The 20,545-nt window shown below is 35.8% G+C and overlaps 1 protein-coding gene across 1 annotated transcript in view; it reads left to right on the top strand.

Moving 5' to 3' along the window:
* Positions 1-20,545, top strand: part of LOC136037717 (PRKC apoptosis WT1 regulator protein-like) — a 40,114-nt gene that overhangs the window by 1,238 nt on the left and 18,331 nt on the right. Inside the window, exon 2 of the mRNA XM_065720488.1 lies at positions 12,923-13,055. Coding sequence (XP_065576560.1) covers positions 12,923-13,055 — 133 coding nt within the window. The remainder of the gene's footprint in view (positions 1-12,922; positions 13,056-20,545) is intronic.

Here is a 20,545-nt window from a genome sequence, read left to right as displayed (position 1 = left end):
ACATTTTACCTTAATTTTCAGTTGCCAGGTGCTTTTTCTCTGCCTTTAGTCCTGAAAAATGCAATTCCTGTTATTTGAGTAGAATTCTGAGCCATATCAATGTTTGTTTTTTCAAAATTTAGGAAATATAGGCTATTTGCATATCTTTTAAACCTTATAACTTAGGATTGAGTAAAGTTGTGAAGCTGAAAACAATTTTGTTGAAAATAATGTTTGTTGTTGGCCTCCATTTTTGTTGGTTACTGGTAAGGAGAATATTGTTATGCTGTAATGTTGGTATAGTACCATCTTTTGGATTTTTTCCAGCCATTTGATTGAGGAAGCTATGGACATTTCACATTGGGCTATTATTATCTAGTTTATTTGAAAAATTTGGCCATGTTTATCTCTTTCCATTTAGGATTACTTTTTTCACTTTAGTTTCTGCTCTATGGAGATGTATAAGATTTTCTGTGCTAGGATACTTCTGAAACCTCTTTCTAAGTAGTTGTTTTCCCTCAACAGCCTTTTTACAATCATCAATCCACCATCCTTCATTGGTCTTTTTAGATTTTCATAGTGTCAGCTGATTGAAAGATCTTGGAATAGAATTAATTTTGAATACACTTTCCTGCAGTGTTTGACTGATTTATATCTTCCCACAGGGGACTATGGGCAATAAAATCACCATACAAAATAGTTTTTCACCCAGTTAGCTGTTTACATAAAACATCAAAAATTAGATTTCTTCTATTGGGATTGTAATTTGAACATATTTTAAGGTGTTCACCCTTTTTTAGTTGAAGAGTGACCCACCACATCTATATCATGATTACATGGTTTAATTGGCACTGCATAGTGATATAGATTATTTTTAACTAGTAAAGCAAAACCTCCACTCTTGAGGTCAGAAGACCTATTATTTTAAAACCAGGAATGATAATCTTTTTTAGCTTATGTAGGTTTGTTCCATGTAAGCATACAACATTGTCATTATTTTTGCTTAGCCAATTTGTTAAATCTAGAAGCTTAATTGAGTTTAAGGCAATCATTTTCCATTGGAGAATTTTTAATGATTTAAGGTCCAATATTTTCTTCTAGATTTGCCATATCAATTATATCACTGTCACTTACAAAGGAGATTGTCTTCCTTTTCTCTATGTGCTTACTGCTTGCAACTAGTTTGGGTACAAGATGATTTTTTCCCTTTGCCAGCTTTCTTTAGGTTTACCAAATCTTTTCCATCTGCCTCTTCGTTTTCACTTTTTTTGGACAAAACAGGAATGGCTATTGCATTTTTCAGGAGCTGAAATTCAGCAGTTGTAGCAGCCTAAATAGTTAGGCCAAGAAGTTTTGTGATAGCTTTCCTAGTCATAATTGCCTTCACTTGCTGTGTTTCTCCACTGATTGAATCAGATGGCTAACTGTTAAATATGTTGCATTTTTTTTTGACTCACTTAATTCTGAGGCTGCCTGTGGTCTGTGCTGAGAAGATTTTGTGTCTTTCTTGTGTTTATTGTGTTGATGGTAGAGGAGTAATGCCATGTATTTACTGTTTTTGGCAAGGGCCTCTGCTGCTTTTCAAATATCTATTGTCAGGTTGACTTGCACTATCTTTTAGGGAGCTTGGTTTGGAGTGACCTGGTGTTGTTGTCAGTCTTTGAAATAATCCTGACTTGGGAATTCTTGCTGCTACCACAGAGTGCAGAAGTCCCATTCGGTCTGACAGCCTTACTATAACAGCTCTTTTCTTATACAAAGGACAAATTTCTTTTGCAGGGAAGAGTGCCCATATGTTTTACAATTCTTGCAGAATGGTTCTCTTGCTGTAAGTAAGTAAAATATTTATTACCTGTATTTTTCACATGGAACAAAACGGAGTACAATGAAAAAAAAAGAAAAGAAAAAAAAAGAGAAGAAAAATGGAGAGAAATTTAAAACACAACATGGAAAAATACATAATCAAGAACTGTAGAAATGTTTAAGCCAGGGGTGGTTCCATTTTGCCTGGAAATTAGAAATCAACCAGTTTACTGTGATACTGGGGTCTGCAATCCTGTGGATTGCAGACCCCAGTATCACAGTAATCCCAACACAGGATTGCAGACCCCAGTATCACAGTAAACTGGTTGATTTCTAATTTCCAGGGAAAATGGAACCACCCCTGGCTTAAACATTTCTACAGTTCTTGATTATGTATTTTTTCATGTTGTGTTTTAAATTTCTCTCAGTTTTTCTTCTCTTTTTTTTTCATTGTACTCCGTTTTGTTCCATGTGAAAAATACAGGTAATAAATATTTTACTTACTTACAGCAAGAGAACCATTCTGCAAGAATTGTAAAACATATGGGCACTCTTCCCTGCAAAAGAAATTTGTCCTTTGTATAAGAAAAGAGCTGTTATAGTAAGGCTGTCAGACCGAATGGGACTTCTGCACTCTGTGGTAGCAGCAAGAATTCCCAAGTCAGGATTATTTCAAAGACTGACAACAACACCAGGTCACTCCAAACCAAGCTCCCTAAAAGATAGTGCAAGTCAACCTGACAATAGATATTTGAAAAGCAGCAGAGGCCCTTGCCAAAAACAGTAAATACATGGCATTACTCCTCTACCATCAACACAATAAACACAAAAAAGACACACAATCTTCTCAGCACAGACCACAGGCAGCCTCAGAATTAAGTGAGTCAGAAAAAATGCAACATATTTAACAGTTAGCCATCTGATTCAATCAGTGGAGAAACACAGCAAGTGAAGGCAATTATGACTAGGAAAGCTATCACAAAACTTCTTGGCCTAACTATTTAGGCTGCTACAACTGCTGAATTTCAGCTCCTGAAAAATGCAATAGCCATTCCTGTTTTGTCCAAAAAAAGTGAAAACGAAGAGGCAGATGGAAAAGATTTGGTAAACCTAAAGAAAGCTGGCAAAGGGAAAAAATCATCTTGTACCCAAACTAGTTGCAAGCAGTAAGCACATAGAGAAAAGGAAGACAATCTCCTTTGTAAGTGACAGTGATATAATTGATATGGCAAATCTAGAAGAAAATATTGGACCTTAAATCATTAAAAATTCTCCAATGGAAAATGATTGCCTTAAACTCAATTAAGCTTCTAGATTTAACAAATTGGCTAAGCAAAAATAATGACAATGTTGTATGCTTACATGGAACAAACCTACATAAGCTAAAAAAGATTATCACTCCTGGTTTTAAAATAATAGGTCTTCTGACCTCAAGAGTGGAGGTTTTGCTTTACTAGTTAAAAATAATCTATATCACTATGCAGTGCCAATTAAACCATATAATCATGATGTAGATGTGGTGGGTCACTCTTCAACTAAAAAAGGGTGAACACCTTAAAATATGTTCAAATTACAATCCTAATAGAAGAAATCTGATTTTTGATGTTTTATGTAAACAGCTAACTGGGTGAAAAACTATTTTGTATGGTGATTTTATTGCCCATAGTCCCCTGTGGGAAGATATAAATCAGTCAAACACTGCAGGAAAGTGTATTCAAAATTAATTCTATTCCAAGATCTTTCCATTCCAAGATCTTTCAATCAGCCGACACTATGCCAATCTAAAAAGACCAATGAAGTATGGTGGATTGATGATTGTAAAAAGGCTGTTGAGGAAAAACAACTACTTAGTTTTATGCTTAGAGATGCTAGTAGGGGTAAGTGATCAGCAAAGACAGCATCTTTTAGAACAGTTACACTTCTGTTAATATTCTTAGAGCAGGTTGTATGGTCAATGTTTGAAACAGACCCAGAATTATGAATGAAGGAGTAATCACTGTCTTTTGGGAGGATGATAAGTTTGTCATCAAAGATGCCGTTTAGAAGCTGACTACGGGCACACTTGCTGTCAAGAAGGTTGCAGTTGAAGTCCCCCATGACTATGTGATGCAAATCTCTCTGGGTCACAGACTTCAGGCACTTCACTAGTTTGCAAACTGCATTCATAAACTTTCACTATGGTTTGTCATCATGGTAGTTTGTAGGAAGATATACGTTGAAGAATGCGATACTGCCAGAAGATACAGCCAAGAAGTGATCATGTGTAAATAACACCTTACTTTCAATATACGGGTGGCAAATAATTGCCAAGCCACCGGAGGGGCGTCTGAAAGACCAAATTTTTGTCAGCTCAAAGTAAAAAGTAAGTTCATGCGAGAACTTTGGGAGAGAAATATTGTGAGGAGAGTGCATACGTTCTTGTATAAACATAATGTAACAGTCTGCAGAATATTTTTGAATTATGGCGAGTTTGTTGGGGACTCCTCCATTCATGTTCCATGACGTAATTTTGACACAGGCTGGCTCACTGACGATTTTTATTATTGTGGGGCACTTGAAGGAATGGCAAGTGTGGCGTTTTGATTTGTAGAGGGCGCATTCTATAGGGTTTCAACAGAACTGGTCGGGGCTAGAGCAAGTAGCAGAAATATGACCAAAATTCTGGCAGTTAAAACGGCGCTTTGGGAGAAAGATAAATTCCTCGATGGGGTGCTGCTCCAAGTCAATTTTAGGAGGGTTTTTGATGGCGTGGTTTAGATACTGGCGGGATGAGAAGTATAATTTGAAGAATCTGATTTTGCCACACTGATCAGCTTTTTATTTAACAGCAAGCATGTTAACTGTGACCTGTTTTTCCACATTGTGGACATACAGGAATCGTTTGCTTGTAGTGATTTTTGGCATGTTCATGCATCAGGAAATAGGGCACTGGAATGGTTTTTTTTTTTGGATTGTTTGTACCAAACTTTTTGGCTGTACAGATACATAGCAACTTTTATTCCATTTGTGCTGCTTATCAGAATAGATTTACTGTCCACTAGATCACCATCCTTCTTTTGTTGAAGTCTAGTTACAGTTGCTGATTCTACTAGCCGTCCTGATGCATCTAGTAGCTCAAAGTGAATTTCTTCTTTAGAAAGATTCAGGTCAAGTCCATATAGCACATATTTGTGGAGGGCCTTTTTTTTTATTATGATTCTACTTCCAACTGGAGTACCTGCAAAAGATAACATGTTAGCCAAAATATTAATTTTCTTAAATTTAGGATCTCTTCTTTTTAAATGGCTGTCTATTAGTTTTCCTGATCAAAATTGAGATAGGATCTATTTCTTGTTATGTTTTCTTCAATATTTGGCTGTGTGTTTGATGAAAATCTTGATGTTTTTCTTTGTGGTGTAGGGCAAGATATGATCTAAATTTTTTGTTCTTAGTAGCTTTGCTTGTTGTTTTTTTGTTCTTAGCTGTTTGGTTTTTATGGATACTAGCGTGCTTCACAGAAGTTGATGACTAGGGAGGGGATCTATGTAATTATGTTCTTTTTCACTTTTGGACTGCCCAAGAAATGCTTCTTGGTTCTACCTGACATTGTTTTCTGAAGTTGTGGTATGGCAACACTTATATGATAATTGGCAATGAATATAATTCCTTGGGGAATTGAAAAGAATATACTCTTTATCTCTGACTCCAAATCAGCATTGCTATTGCTCCAAAATATTAACAGAATTGCCAATGACAAGGATTTATATAATATTAGAAGACAGCTTCTTAATCTTAAGACTAAAGGCAATCAGATTTATTTCAAACATGTTCCAAGTCATAAAGACATCAAATATAATGATTGGCTGATTCTCTAGCATCAAAGGCTTCCATGTTAATCCCTAGTCCTTCCTCTGGCCTCAATTCCTGAGATATTATCAGGAAAAGATCTAATTTTAATCACAGTAAATTCATTTTATCCCTGTTTTATTCTATACTAATTACTGTGCTATATCACTGGCTGAAATCCAGTGCCCTTCTTCTAAATAGCTTGTTATTTAATTGGAAGCTACATCATTTCTCTTTCTGCTGTGTCTGCTTCTCAACAGATGAAACAATCCACATGTATTGTTTGATTGCCAGGCCCTGATGAGGAGACAATTTCTCTAAAGCGTTTCTACTCCTTGGCTAAGATTCCAAATACTTATACAGCTATCCTGAATTCTAACCTGCTTTGGCACATTGATTTAAGATATTTAAGGCATCTACTGATATCTTAAAGAGAGACAAATTGTTTAGTCATTATTAAAGTATGAAGAAGTCACCTGAAAATGAGATTATTTACTTATAGAATTTGATTGTGCAGAAGAGAGTGGGAGTGAGTAGGAAGAGCCATTTTGGTTCTGGTTGGCCTAGTGGACTTAAACTGCTGAGGACAGGTAGCTCAGGTACCTGCACTTCCATAATCAATGATAATGTATTAATGTATATAATGGTATGCACTCATTGTTTGCTGACTGGAGGGTAATAGTGCTTCCAGTGGCTAGTTAAGAGTTATGTATTAAGGTAAATCACAATTTAATGATCACTCTAGGTCTATGCAAAATGGGAAAAATCACAGAATATAGGAATAATGTCTATATCCCAAAAATTTAGGCAATTTTCCAATCTGAATTTTTTCACTGTGCACATGGTTTTCTTTGTAAACAAGGAGAAAAAAAACCTTGTGTTTCAGGAGTCATTCTTGAAAAACTTGGACACAATGTAGAATATTTTATTTTCTTCCAGAAGAAACATCATGGATTCCAAAAAATGTTAAATTTTGTATTTTCTGACAGAAGAAAGATCATGGATGCCTGTTTATTTGTTCATTTTGTCCAACACACTATAGTTGAATGACCCAATAAATATGCCTTTGGATATTATTTGACATCCCACAACCTCTGGGGAAAGGTTTTTAAAGTTGTAAAATTTGTTTATTGTTTACATATTGTACCTGTTATTGGGAAGTATGCATACATTTCTTGGGTGGGGGAGGGGGGTAAATTTTCTGCTAAAGGGATTGTCCATGGGAAGGGAAATTTCTGGGGGGGGTGAACTTTTCAGAAGAAATTTTACACTGGAGGAATTTGCCAGAATTCCTATACAAAGTTCTCTTTGCTGACTCAATTTTATGCATGGAAGTGTTAATGGTTGTCTAGGGTAAATTTTTTCCAGGGTCAAATCGTCTATTGGATCTTTTCATAGGGAGGGGGATTTCTTCATGGAGGTGGAGCTGAATTTCCTGGCATCATTTAAAAAACAATCAGAGATTAAATTAAGAAAAACAAGTTTTTTCAACTGAAAGTAAGGAACAATATTGAAACTTAAAACAAACAGGAATTATTGCGTATATGGGGTGGATTACTTCCTCTTCAACACCTTGCTCTTTATGCCAAAGTACGAATTTTGTCTCAGTTTTTTAAGAATGACCTCCAAAACATGAGGGTTGTATTAGAATAATAGGAAGCTTTTAAAAAGTACTAAAAATAAAATTCTGTGCAAAGAGTGAAGTGTTGAGGAGGGGGCAACCCCCATCATATATGTAATAATTTCTATTTGTTTTAAGTTTTAATGAGCTCCTTGCTCTCAGTTGAAAAAACTTGTTTTTTAAAATTTAATTACTTACAAAGTGAGCATTGCTTATTAATTATTATTAATTTATTATTAATTACACATTACCTATTAAATAATGAATTAAATAGTAATTACTTACAAAGTGATGTTGGAGTTTTCTTTCAAGTGAATACTCAAACATTTCTCTGTGATGTTTCAGCACCCCTGTAGTGACTATTAAAAAAGGAAAAGGAAAAAAAGAGACACATCATTGCATCCCATATGAAAAAGTGATTATTTTTGTTGCTCAAGATAGAGGAATGTAATCTTCCTAATAAGATATTTTGGTGCAGTTTTACTTCTTCTTCCTCTTCGAAAAAAACAGCACTTTGAGTCTAAAAACAGTCTCCTTTTGACTTCAAAAATTTTCTGCTAGTTTATTTCCTTCAAATGTTCATATTCCTCTTTCCAATTATACTTCCACTTAGCCAAACTGAAGCAGGTTTCATGGTCATGTCAAATCATTTGTCTCAATATAAATGTTCATATTCATACAAATGTTCGTATTCCTCTTTCCAATTATACTTGCACTTAGCCAAACTGAAGCAGGTTTCAGGGTCATGTCAACCATGCTAAATTATGTCATTCCACTTCAGAAAACGAATTACCTCCCATATTCTTTCCTCATTTCCTGGCAGCTTGATGTTAAGCAGTTCACTTGTGTCAGGCTTTATTTTCAATCTTGAGACAATATTTAGTCTCAGGAACTAAAGAACAAAATCTACAATTTGGGTCCCCTCTTTTTTTTCTAGTCGTGTTCTTCTTTCCTCAGGATCAATGTATCACTTTGAATTCGGAAGTATAGAGAATTTTCTTCACATGATGAAAAACTGAGTACTAGCTGTGGTAGATTCTTCTTGGGAATTCTTCTCTGAATTGTGTCATGTAGAGTTTTTCATTTTAATGTTTGGTCAATGTGGATGTCTGTTGTTTTATTTGTAAGTAAATCGCCGACCTTGTTATGTTTAATACCTTGGTGACTTGGCACATGCTGTAAATAAAGCTTGATATTTCTTTTTTGAATACTCCATATTGATTTCCTGAAACTTGCTACATCAGAGTCTATTACTGACCTATGGACTTGGCTCATGAGCTGTAAGGCAGACTTAGAGTCTGAGAACAATGTCACTTTCTTAGATTCAGGAGGCTTTTTATTAATGGCATTTAGAGCTTCAAATATAGTTTTTGGCTCAGCCATAATTATGGATATTTCATTTGGGAGCCTGGTGGATATATTTAAGCAATATTCAGGAATCACAGCATCTGCTGCTGCCCTGCCACCTTTCAGTGACCCATCTGTAAATATTTGGGTGAAATTCCTGAAGCAGGTTGTGATTTTTTGCTTGAAAGTAGCTTGCACTTGACTACGAAGATAACTTGACTTTTTGTCTGGAATAAGCTCCAAGCAAGTTTTAACTGGTGCAAACTTCCATTTGGGGGGCTATTGAATATGGTTAAATTGGATGACCTCATCTCTCCATGTCAAAACTTGATCATTAAAGAGCACCCAAGACCTACTATGGGTATCTGCTTTTTCCAAAGGACTAGAGGCAAAAGTTTTTTTTTTCAAAAACTGGATGATTATAGCCTATTGCTTGGATCTATGTGAAGTATTTTACAGTCAACATATTTCTCCTGTCTTGTAAGTTAGGCATTCCAGAAAGAACTCGAAGTTTATAATTTGGTGTATGATTTGGGAGACCCATTGCCAACTTTATTACCATGTTTAGTAGAACAGAATATATTTTATTCAATGCTTTAGCTGGAGCTACCATGAGCATGCCATGACACAAAAAAAGACTGAAAACAAATAAAACCACAACAAGAAAAAAAATTAATGGCAGAAAGTGCTGCTTCTAGGTCAATAAATTAAAATGAGTCATAAAAAAATTAATATAGGTCAAGTTAATCTAATTTCACAATAAAAATAGGGACCATTTATATAGAATATTTCAGAATAATTAAATATATAAATGGTTGGTATATTCAAAAACACTCACATTCAAATACCTGAGATAAACTGCATCAAACATTAAATATTTGTCACATGAAAATATAATATGTAAATATATATATATAAATAAATATGTAAAAATATATATGGAATATGAAATGTATTTAATTTTATTAAAATACCGAGTAAGTAAGAGACAAATGATTTGCAATATCTCTTGGTACTAGAGACTGGGTAAGTCATTAACTGTGGACAATTATTTTTTATTTGTCAGAGTCTATTGACTGGTCCTTCAGTAGGGTGTCTCTCAAGGTTAGGTAGTAGACCACAATGAGCTAGGGAATTCAAACAATTTAGTCCAAATTGATATGTCAACTCATGTCTACAACTATCAAGTGAATTCCAGTGGAGTTATTTTAATGCATCATCATATGTTGAGTAGTTCTGTCTAAGTATAGTTTTACAGCTCTTTTTTGTATCATCTCAAGTCTATCTGATTGATAATTTGTCAAACCCGGATACCAAGCTTGATATTCACACTCAAGAGAAGGTCTGAACCTGAAGAAACATCATTTGAAAAACATTACCACTCTCTGCCACCCATTTGTAACAGACTTCATCTTCTGGAGCTCCGAGTATATTTGCTTCACTTAGGACATCATCTTAATTCTGATAGGGTGAATGGGAGAATTAGGTCTTCCTTATATGTAGCTTTGTTATGCTGTTTATAAATACTTGGGTTTGTGAGATTGTTAATTATCACGTCTTTCTTAAAACTAACGGCAAATGTATATACTTTATTCTTGTCTGTTAGAACATTAATTCCATTAACAGATAAACCTGGGATCGTCTTACTGCTTTTCCTATTACTTTTTGCCATTTTGTTTATGAAACTGTGTATCTTGCTTGAGGGAACATTTGAGTCAATTTCTGAGGAAAAGTTCTTCCATGTCAATTGCTTTGCTCTCAGTACTGTTTTCTTCACCAATGCTTCAGCCTTGCTTAATAACAAAAGCATTTCTTGAAATTGGTTCCTGGCCTTCTTTTTTGTTTTTACAGCTTTTTTACATTCTTCTTTCCACCAAATTTATGCTTTTTTTTTAAGAAGGGAAGTTTATTGGATCCTAGGAATAGGCATAGAAATATGAGTTTGGAAACACAGGAACATTCCAGATGAAGGGTTTTGCTTGTGAAGAACCTTTCTTCACCAAATCCAATACCTATTACACACAAGTTGTGCAGCATCTTTGCAGTCAATTTTTAGTTTTAGTGTGGTATGGATTCAAAAGAACTTATGAAAACCAGTATGAAAGCTGATTTTTTTTTTTTTTACTTGATCTCAAAGAAAAATTTGTAGCAAAAGTCCACTGATATGGCAGTATTTTTAAATCATAGTAATTAGATTGCCCTTGGACTTCAAATTGCTTGTTGGAATAGTAAGTTTTCATGGATAGGGCTACCATGTAATATGTATACTTTCAGTGTTTGGGTTCTGTGTAGCATGTTTTTAGATGATACTACTGCTAACAGTAGCATTTCACTGTAGCACTAAGCTGCCTGAGGCCAACACAACTGCACATTCTTCCTTTATACTAATCTATTCAAAGCTCCACCCTTTACTCCTCCCATAAAGGTACAGTCTTATTTTTAAATTGTCTCTTGGGATTTTGTCTGACTCCATTCGGCAACATCCTGATTTTGTTTGGCCCTAAGTGGATTCTCAAAAAGAACCATATTATAACCTATAATTGTTCATCATGAAGTATGATCTGCCCATCTTAAGTTTTCTTTTGTTATAGTGTCAGTAAGGTTTAAGGCATTAAGACTTGTGTTTTTCACAAGGAAACTGGAGTCAAATCCAACAAGTTCAAACTAGATAATGTGCAAAAACCACAAAAGGATGCCAATAAAAGAATTGTTTCTCTACAGAATATTTTTATTGTACTGCGTCATATTAATAATGCTTCTTGACTGCTAAGGTCTTTGTCGGGGCCCTGGAGTGTGTTGCTACGGCTGGGTTCCAACCTTGGGTCCTGTTTTACCAAGCTCAGATCAAACTCACTGCACCACCCCAGGACCTCAACAGAATAATTAAGTTTATTTTCAATTCATTTTATTTGTTCTGGTCAGGTAATTTTATTTATACTATTCTTTAATATTAGATTTTTACCTTTCTATTTTAAGTGTTATATTTAGACTTTTTTCCCCTCGGCAATAAAGTGCCTAGTCGGATGCAGGTAAAATATTTGTGTGATTGCTTCTTTTCTATTTCTTTATACTGGCTATAAACCTATTCTTTTCTCAAGATTTCTTCCTTTGTTATGACTATTGTAACAAGAAAAGTATGGTTAAAGTTACAAGGCCATTAAAAATATTTTGCCCCTCCCCCTCCAGTACTTATTTTAGTTTTTTTTTCTGCCTGAAAACCACAATTTTAAACATTTTTCGTGGTTTGTTTCAAAGTTTTCAGGTTTTTAGGGCACAACTAAAGTTTAGTCAGCATTGCCACATTAAAATGTGAAAATAAATAGACATGACTAGTTTGTGAAATTTGACAATGCTTTTTGTTCATTAAAATACAAACATTGATAATCTTCTGCTACCCAAAGACAGCTACACCTTCAAAGGAAAGCTAAACTTTGTTAAGCTGTTTGGTGCCATTTGTTTTTAGCTCTTTTTTGGCTGATTGTCTTCTTACATTTCTTAAAACTGCATAACTGCAAATGAAGGTATTTAATTGTCGAAAACTTAATTTTCAGTCTTTCTTCTTATTATTTTTTTATTGTATACGGTTCTGAAATTTCCCACTTAACCAATTAAAACAATCAGATTTTACTTTCAATATCTTTTGGGACTTGAATGCTCTGTTTAAGAAAGAGTACTTTTTAGAATAATTTCAGTAATAATACATGCTTCTTCAAAGTAACTCCTTGTGTTTAAGTCAACTTCTGGTGATAATATTCATCAATTCTCTACTCTTTCCTCCCAACTCCCCTTTTAACACTCACTGTGTATAGTCTATTTTACCAATTTTGAACACTCTATTTGTACAGTTTCTTTTTTTTCCCAAGATTTTTAAATTCTTTTAACCCCTACCAAGGGTGTTAATTCACGAAAATGTGGGGAAGATGGGTAAGGGTGATTATTTTTAAAAAGCTGGGGAGATGTGTCTAGGGGAATCGATTTTGATGTGTTTTTTTTTATTATTATTATTATTAAATGCTAAGATTTTGTCAGCAGAAACGACAGAAAGGGTATTTTCCAAATCTTAGGAGGGGGGCAACCTAAGCTTGATTTTAAGAACCCTCCTCTGAAAAAGAAGAAGAATGGTGGCCAATGGCAGACCCTTAGCCAAGAAGACTAACCTCCCCCTCCCTTAGGATCAGGATGATAAAAATAAATCTGTAATTTGTTGTTGTTCATATTTGTGTGCTTTGTAAATGTAGGGCGCCATAAATTTTACATTGCTTAGGGCCAATAAGAGTCCAATTCATGACCCAGGTAAAATATTGAGGACTGGAGAATAGTGTTTATAGAGCCTTAATCGTATTTCAGATAATACTGGACTGCAGCCTACAGTTGAAGATGAACAGATTTGTTTACAAGGTGGAACAGAATCTGTTTCGACAATGGATCACGAAGCTAGTCCAAAACCCATTATCAGAGTTAAGGATAAAAGGAATCAACGGTAAAAAACAAAAATTTGTGCTGCTCCTTTACTTTGTATCCAAGGCTTTAGGGAATTTATATATTTTTGAAGTAAATAAGCAGATACATTTTTAGTGGGAAAAAATTACTAAAAATTTATGAACTTCACTTTTTGAGTAAGAATGTAAAAAACAAGTAAAATGGAAAAAACTATATGTAAAAGGTAAAAAAGAACCCTGAGGCAAGTGTATAGCCTATACAGGAAAACAGAGTACTAAAAAATGTAGGGGAAAAAAAGATAAATTGAAATAGAATAAGTGTGATTCATATTTTGGTTTCTAAAGGGGAGAGATATAAGTTTCGAATCATTGAGTATTTTTTTTTATATATATTTAAGCAAAAAAAAACTGCAAAAAATTTAAATGTTTCAGCCTTTAAGTTGCATAGAACTATTTAGAGGCTGCTGAATGAACTGCTCAGAAGTCAAAAACCAAGCTGATTTTGGTGTCAAAATTCAAAGGTTGGATCAAATTAAACTGTTCTTTTGCAAGAACGGCTTGAAATACTAAAATATGAACTCAACCTCTCCTGTTCAATAAAAAAAAAGCTACTGCTACCGTCTGTGGCCCAGCCATATCGTATATGCCTATTAAAAATACGCCTTTCTGTCCTGTTCCATATACAAAAAAGCTACTACTACCGTCTGTAGCCCTGCCATATCGTATGTACTTGTTTAAAATACGACTTCCTGTCCTGTTCAATATAAAAAGAGCTACTATTACCGTCTATGTCCCTGCCATATCGTATGTACTTATTTAAAATACGACTTCCTGTCCTGTTCAATATAAAAAAAGCTGCTACTACCGTCTGTGGCCCTGTCATATTGTATATACCACATCGTTTCTTATCTATCTTTTTTTACTGACCAATTTTACCATATTGTTTTTTCTATGTTTGTTTTGAAATTTAAGTGCAAATTTGACCCATATGGACCCATGATAGCCATTTTTTGGGAACGAAATCTTATTTTTTTATTATATAGGGTATACCCCAATTCAAGGTCACTTGGTTCTTAGAAGAAGAGCTGATATATTAAGAATAAAAAAGCCAAAGATACAGCAACACGTTGACTACTTTTTAAAAAAGTAAGAAATATTTGTAGGTAGTTTATTTAATTCGCTTGATGTTATGCAATTTCACAGTAATAATTATGGTTTCCTGGATGCAGAAAATAAATGAAGTTAAGACAATTAGGTAAATGAACACATTTTTAGGGAGGTATGCCATGAAGTGGAGTTGTTTCAATCTATAAAACAAACAACAAAGAAACCAAGGAGATGACCAGGATTTTTGTTTTGTGGGGAAGGCAAGAAAAAAAATGTATTTTTTAGTGGTACCAGTTTTTTAGTGGTAACAGCATTTTTAGTGGATGCAGTTTTTAGTGGTACCATCAGGTGATCTCCATGTGACTTTTCGTCGCTCTCTGTGTTTGAAAAGAGTGTCGGCCACTACTGGCTTCTTGTCCCGGCAGTATTCCAGAAGGCGCTCGCCTCTTATGTTTCTGGTGCCATATCCAAATTTTCCCATGACGTTTTCATTACCGACGGAATTCGAACCCACTGCTGCATTAAAGTCTCCAATGACGAGAATTGTCTTTTTTTGGAACGGAGTCTGTGAGGCTTTAGAGTTGGCTGTAAAATTCCCCGGAGTCTTCATCACTACGAGAAGAGTCCGGCGCATAAACCTGGCTCATTCTAAGGTTCGCAGTCGAACCTTTTAGTCGGAAAGCAATGATACTTTCGGGATTGGAGTTTTGGAGATAACTGATTTCTTGGCTTTCTTCGAAAGAATAAATCCTACTCCTTGGCGATGAATTCCATCGTTACGACCTGACAAAAGTATTGTTGTGTTCCCAATCTTTTCAATACTGGGGGTTGTTAATTTGGTAAAATTAGAAAAATAGAGGTATTTTTAACTTTAGAACAGGTGACCGAATCTTAATGAAATTTGATATTTAGAAGGAACTCATGTCTCAGAGCTCTTATTTCAAATCCCGACCAGATCTGTTGACACTGGGGAGGGTTGGAGGGGGAAATCGAAAATCTTGGAAAACGCTTATAAATGTGGTAGATACGTGATTGATATAACTGGACTGGATCCGCTCTCTTTGAAGGATTTAGGGGGTGGGGTTCAGTGCTTTGGCGAGTTTTGTCCTTCTGGACGTGCTAGGACGATGAAAATTGGTAGGCGTGTCAGGGAGCGGTAAAAATTCACTTGATAAAAGCGCTTTTCCCGATTAGACCATCTGAGGGGCTGAAGGGAGAGGAAAAATTAATAAAATTGAGGTATTTTTAACTTATGAGTGGGTGATCGGATCTTAATGAATTTTGATATTTAGAAGGACCTCGTGACTCAGAGCTCTTATTTTAAATCCCGACCGGCATTAAGCCTCTGTTTTTCCTTTTAAAGCAATCTATTGATTCTTAGAATTTTGCTAGAGCTCATACCATATGAGCTCTTGGCTCTTTTCAAAAATAAAAAAAAAAGCTAAAACTAAACACACGAAAAAAAATAGTAATAAGAACAATGCAGATTATAATAGACTATTATAGGCTCACGTTTTTCTTTTCGTGTGTTTAGTTGTAGTTTTTTTGGGTGTGTTAATTATGGCACTTCGTATCTACCAAGTGACATATAGCGATCGCAAATTCTGTCGGTCTGTCTGTCCCGGTTTTGCTACTTTAGGCACTTCCAGGTAGGCTAGGACGATGAAATTTGGCAGGCGTATCAGGAACCAGACCAGGTTAAATTTGAAATTGTCGTTTCCCCTATTCGACCATCTTAGGGGGAGTGGGGGGACGGTTAAATCGGAAAAATTAGAAAAATTGAGGTACTTTTACAAACGGGTGATCAGATCTTAATGAAATTTGCTGTTTGGAAGGACATCGTGTCTCAGAGCTCTTTTCTACATCCTGATCGGATCCGGTGACATTGGGGGGAGTTGGGGGCGAGCCTAAAATCTTGGAAAACGCTTAGAGTGGAGGGATCGGGATTAGACTTGGTGGGAAAAATAAGCACAAGTCCTAGATACGTGATTGACATAACCGGAACGGATCCGCTCTCTTTGGGGGAGTTGGGGGGACGGTTGATTCTAAAAAATTAGAAAAAATGAGGTATTTTTAACTTACCAAGGAGTGATCGGATCTTAATAAAATTTCATATTTAAAAGGAGCTCGTAACTCAGATCTCTCATTTTAAATCCCGACTGGATCCAGTGTCATTGGAGGGGGACAGGTTGTTTAAAAACAACTTTTTTTGTTTCTTCGTTCTTTCATAAGTTAAATAATTTAAAGATTTAAATAATTTTTTTTTATGGCACTTGGTGTTAACCAAGTGACATGTAGCGATCGCAGATTCTGCTGGTCTGTCCCGGTTTTGCTACTTTAGGCACTTCCAGGTAAGTTAGGACAATGAAATTTTGCAGGCGTATCAGGACCAGATTAACCAGACCAGATTAAATTATAAATTGTCGTATCCCCGATTTGACCATCTGGGGAGGGGGAGTGGGGGGACGGTTAAATTGGAAAAATTAGAAAAAAGGAGGTATTTTTAACTTACTAACCAGTGATCGGATCTTAATGAAATTTGATGTTGGGAAGGATATCGTGTCTCAGAGCTCTTATTTTAAATTACGACCGTATTCGGTGACATTGGGGGAAGTTGGGGTGGGGAAACCTAAAATCTTGGAAAACGCTTAGAGTGGAGGGACCAGGATGAAACTTGGTGGGAAAAATATCCACAAGTCCTAGATACGTGAATGAAATAACCGGTACGGATTCGCTCTCTTTGGGGGAGTTGGGGGGAGGGTTAATTCTGAAAAATTAGAAAAAAATGAGGTATTTTTAACATACGAAGGAGTAATCAGATCTTAATGAAATTTGATGTTTGGAAGGAAATCGTGTCTCAGAGATCTTATTTTAAACCCCGACCGGGTTCGATGATATTGGGGGGAGTTGGGGGAGCAACCTAAAATTTCAAAAACGCTTAGAGTGGAGGGATTGGGATGAAACTTGGTGGTAAAAATAAGCACAAGTCCTAGATACTTGATTGACATAACCGGAACGGATCCGCTCTCTTTGGGGGAGTTGGGGGGGAGGGTAAATTCTAAAACATTAAAAAAGAGTTATTTTCAACTTACGAAGAAATGATCGGATCTTTATGAAATTTCATATTTAGAAGGACCTCGTAACTCAGATCTCTTATTTTAAATCCCGACCGGATCCAGTGTTATTTGGGGGGGGGACCGGAAATCTTGGAAAACGCTTAAAGCGGAGAGATCAGGATGAAACTTGGTGGGAAGAATAAGCACAAGTCCAAGATAAGTGACTGACATAACCGGACCGTATCTGCTCCATTTGGTGGATTTGGGGGGGGGGGGGAGTAATTCGGAAAAAAATAGAAAAAATGAGGTATTTGTAACTTTCCAACGGGTGATCAGATCTTAATGAAATTTGATATTTAGAAGGATCTTGTGCTTTAGAACTCTCATTTTAAATCCCGACCAGATCCAGTGACATTGGGGGGATTTGGAGGAAGAAACTGTAAATCTTGGAAAACGCTTAGAGTGGAGAGACGGGGATGAAACTTGATGGGAAGAATCAGCACAAGTTATAGATACGTGATTGACATAATTGGAACGGATCCGTTCTCTTTGGGGGAGCTGCGGGTTGTTAATTTGGAAAAATTTGAAAAATTGAGGTATTTTTAACTTAAGAACGGGTGACCGGATCTTAATGAAATTTGATATTTAGAAGGAACTCATATCTCAGAGCTCTTATTTCAAATCCCTACCAGATCTTTTGAGATTGGGGGGAGTCGGAGGAGGAAACTGGAAATCTTGGGAAACGCTTGTTAGGGAGCTGCACAAATTGACTTGATAAAGTCGTTTTCTCTGATTCAACCATCTGGGGAGGGCTGAAGGGAGAGAGGAAATTAAAAAAAAATTATGGTTAAGTTACGAGTGGGTGATCGGATCTTAATGAATTAGAAGGACATCGTGACTCAGAGCTCTTATTTTAAATCCCGATCGACATTAAGCCTCTGATTTTCCTTTTAAAGCAATCTATTGATTTTTAGAATTTTGCCAGAGCTCATACCATATGAACTCTTGGCTCTTCCGACCTCGTCACAAGTGCCATATGAGCTCTAAGCTCTTGTTAAGAAATAACAAAAAGCTAAAACTAAACAAACGAAGAAAAAAATAGTAATAAGAACAATGCACATTATAATAGACTATTATAGGCTCACGTTTTTCTTTTCGTGTGTTTAGTTGTAGTTTTTTTTTATGTGTTAATTATGGCACTTGTAATCTACCAAGTGACATGTAGCGATCGCAAACTCTGTCGGTCTGTCGGTCAAGTGCCATATGAGCTATTAGCTCTTATTAAAAAAATAACAAAAAAGCTAAAACTAAACATACGAAAAAGCAATTCCTGTGAGCTCTTGGCTCTTCCGACCTCGTCACAAGTGCCATATGAGCTCTTAGCTCTTGTGTCTTTTTAGGAAGTCTGTTTACGGGGGGGCTGTATCGAACCTAGTTTCCTCCTTCAGATGGAAAGATTCATCTAGATATATAAAACAACAAAACACCTGAAAATCCAGCAAAATTAAAAGTTTCCTGGTTTTCCTTCCCTCCTCCCACGCTAAGAAAATCTTAATAATGTAGGGATATCAAATCTATATAATAAGAATTACCTATATTATTAGCTTTGAATTGATTATTTTGCTCTTTTTTAATGTTACAAAATTTGTTAAACTAGCCTATAATTTATCTTATCGGTTTTCCCTGTTGGGTGTCATAATGTCAGTGACGTCAACTTTGTTTGATCCGGGAAAAATTGGCTCTACCTTGAAAAAAAAGCCAACTAAGTCGCGCGTGTCAGTAATTTCTCAAAGGTTTAGTGAATAAATCTATTATTGAAGAAGGTAATTTGACCGACTTAAGATTTTGTTTGATTAAGCTACTTGTAATGTTTTTTCTATCTGCTAAAGACATGCTTGCAACTGCTCTTCCGATCATAACATCTTCAGCTTTTAAAGAGCTGGCTCAGTGTCGTAAGTGCCTTGTGGGGAGTAATGATAAAGAGCCGGAGCCATCTCCAAAACGTTGCTTGTAACGTGAAAAAGTTTGGTGTTGCTGACATGACTTACGCTCATTTCAGGGTACGAACTATCTATAGTGATTTTGAGTGATATATTTTGTATGTCACTCACTCCATACTGAAGTTCTAGTAAATCTTAAGAACGACCCATTAAAGCTTCGATATGTATTGATATGCCGAAAGAAATCCATTTTTTTCCGACTTATTGGTACATGCGCAGTTAGTGAATGCTCTATGTTTACTTAGTAATTCAATAATAAGACTTAAAACTAGTGAAAGTCGTGGAACCAATGCCAAATTTCCACCGTGCAGGCCTAGTATATGAGACCTACTTACTTTTTTTTTTAGCTTATGCTCGAATCTAATTAGCAGAAAAATCACAAGAATTCCATTACGGATAAACCAAAACCTATTGACAATGCTGAAAAAACACATGCTTACCATATGTGGAAAGAGTCACAATGATCCGGGGGAAACAACAAATAGTTTCTGCCGTTGTTATTGTTAATACCCTTTATAACAATTATTTTCGCCGATTCGAAATTTAAGACTCATTCCCTTAATCATAGATTGTTGGCATCAATAGTATTTTCTAATAATATCTTTCGTGCAATCAGGCTGTTCAAACATAGGGGTTGACCTGCCGCTTGTGAGGTATTTCTTTACCTAGCGCAACGGTGATACTAGTCTATAGCTAGTAAGAGTGGTAGATACACAGAAAAATACCCATTGACATCCTGTTAGATCTCTAGAAGCCCTATTATTAATGCTTTGGAGGAGTACAAAGAGCTTTCTATGAGCCCCTCCAGAAAACAGACATTCATTTTCGGCAACAAGCTTTGTGTAAGATTTGCAGAGAAGTATAATTGAGATGGATGGCAATGTGTTCGTAAAGGGTATAATTTCACTATGCTTTCTTGCTCAGAAGGACCAGACCCATTCGAGAATGTCTACCCCATGAATGGATGGTGAGAAATATTTTCTAAGGAGATGAGATTAATCAACATTCTTTGTAACTTTACCGCCAAAGATGAAACCAGGGTGCTTACGGAGGATCTTCCACTGAATGACTGATTTTTCCGTGTTTTCTCTTTGTCTGATTTTCAAATATTGACCCTTTTGGCAACAAATTACTTTTCAGTCTCCAGTAGATATACCTGTTGGTACCGGGAAGCCTAGACTGGGTCTTCATTTCTAAGGACGTTCGTTAGTGTCAGCAAAAAAGTACAGAGAATTCTTTATCTCAAAATAATGTCAATCTGAAAACACTTTCTATTAGTCCAATTCCTTTTAATGTATTGCACCTTGCATATGATAAAACCCTGCTTCTCCAAAAATGTGGTCCGTGATAAAAGTTGGAAAACTCAAA

This window comes from Artemia franciscana, chromosome 17 (genome assembly GCF_032884065.1).
Source record: "Artemia franciscana chromosome 17, ASM3288406v1, whole genome shotgun sequence".
NCBI classification, from domain to species: Eukaryota; Metazoa; Arthropoda; class Branchiopoda; order Anostraca; family Artemiidae; genus Artemia; species Artemia franciscana.
Note: the sequence above shows the minus strand (reverse complement) of the source record. Positions and strands in the feature narration are given on the sequence as shown.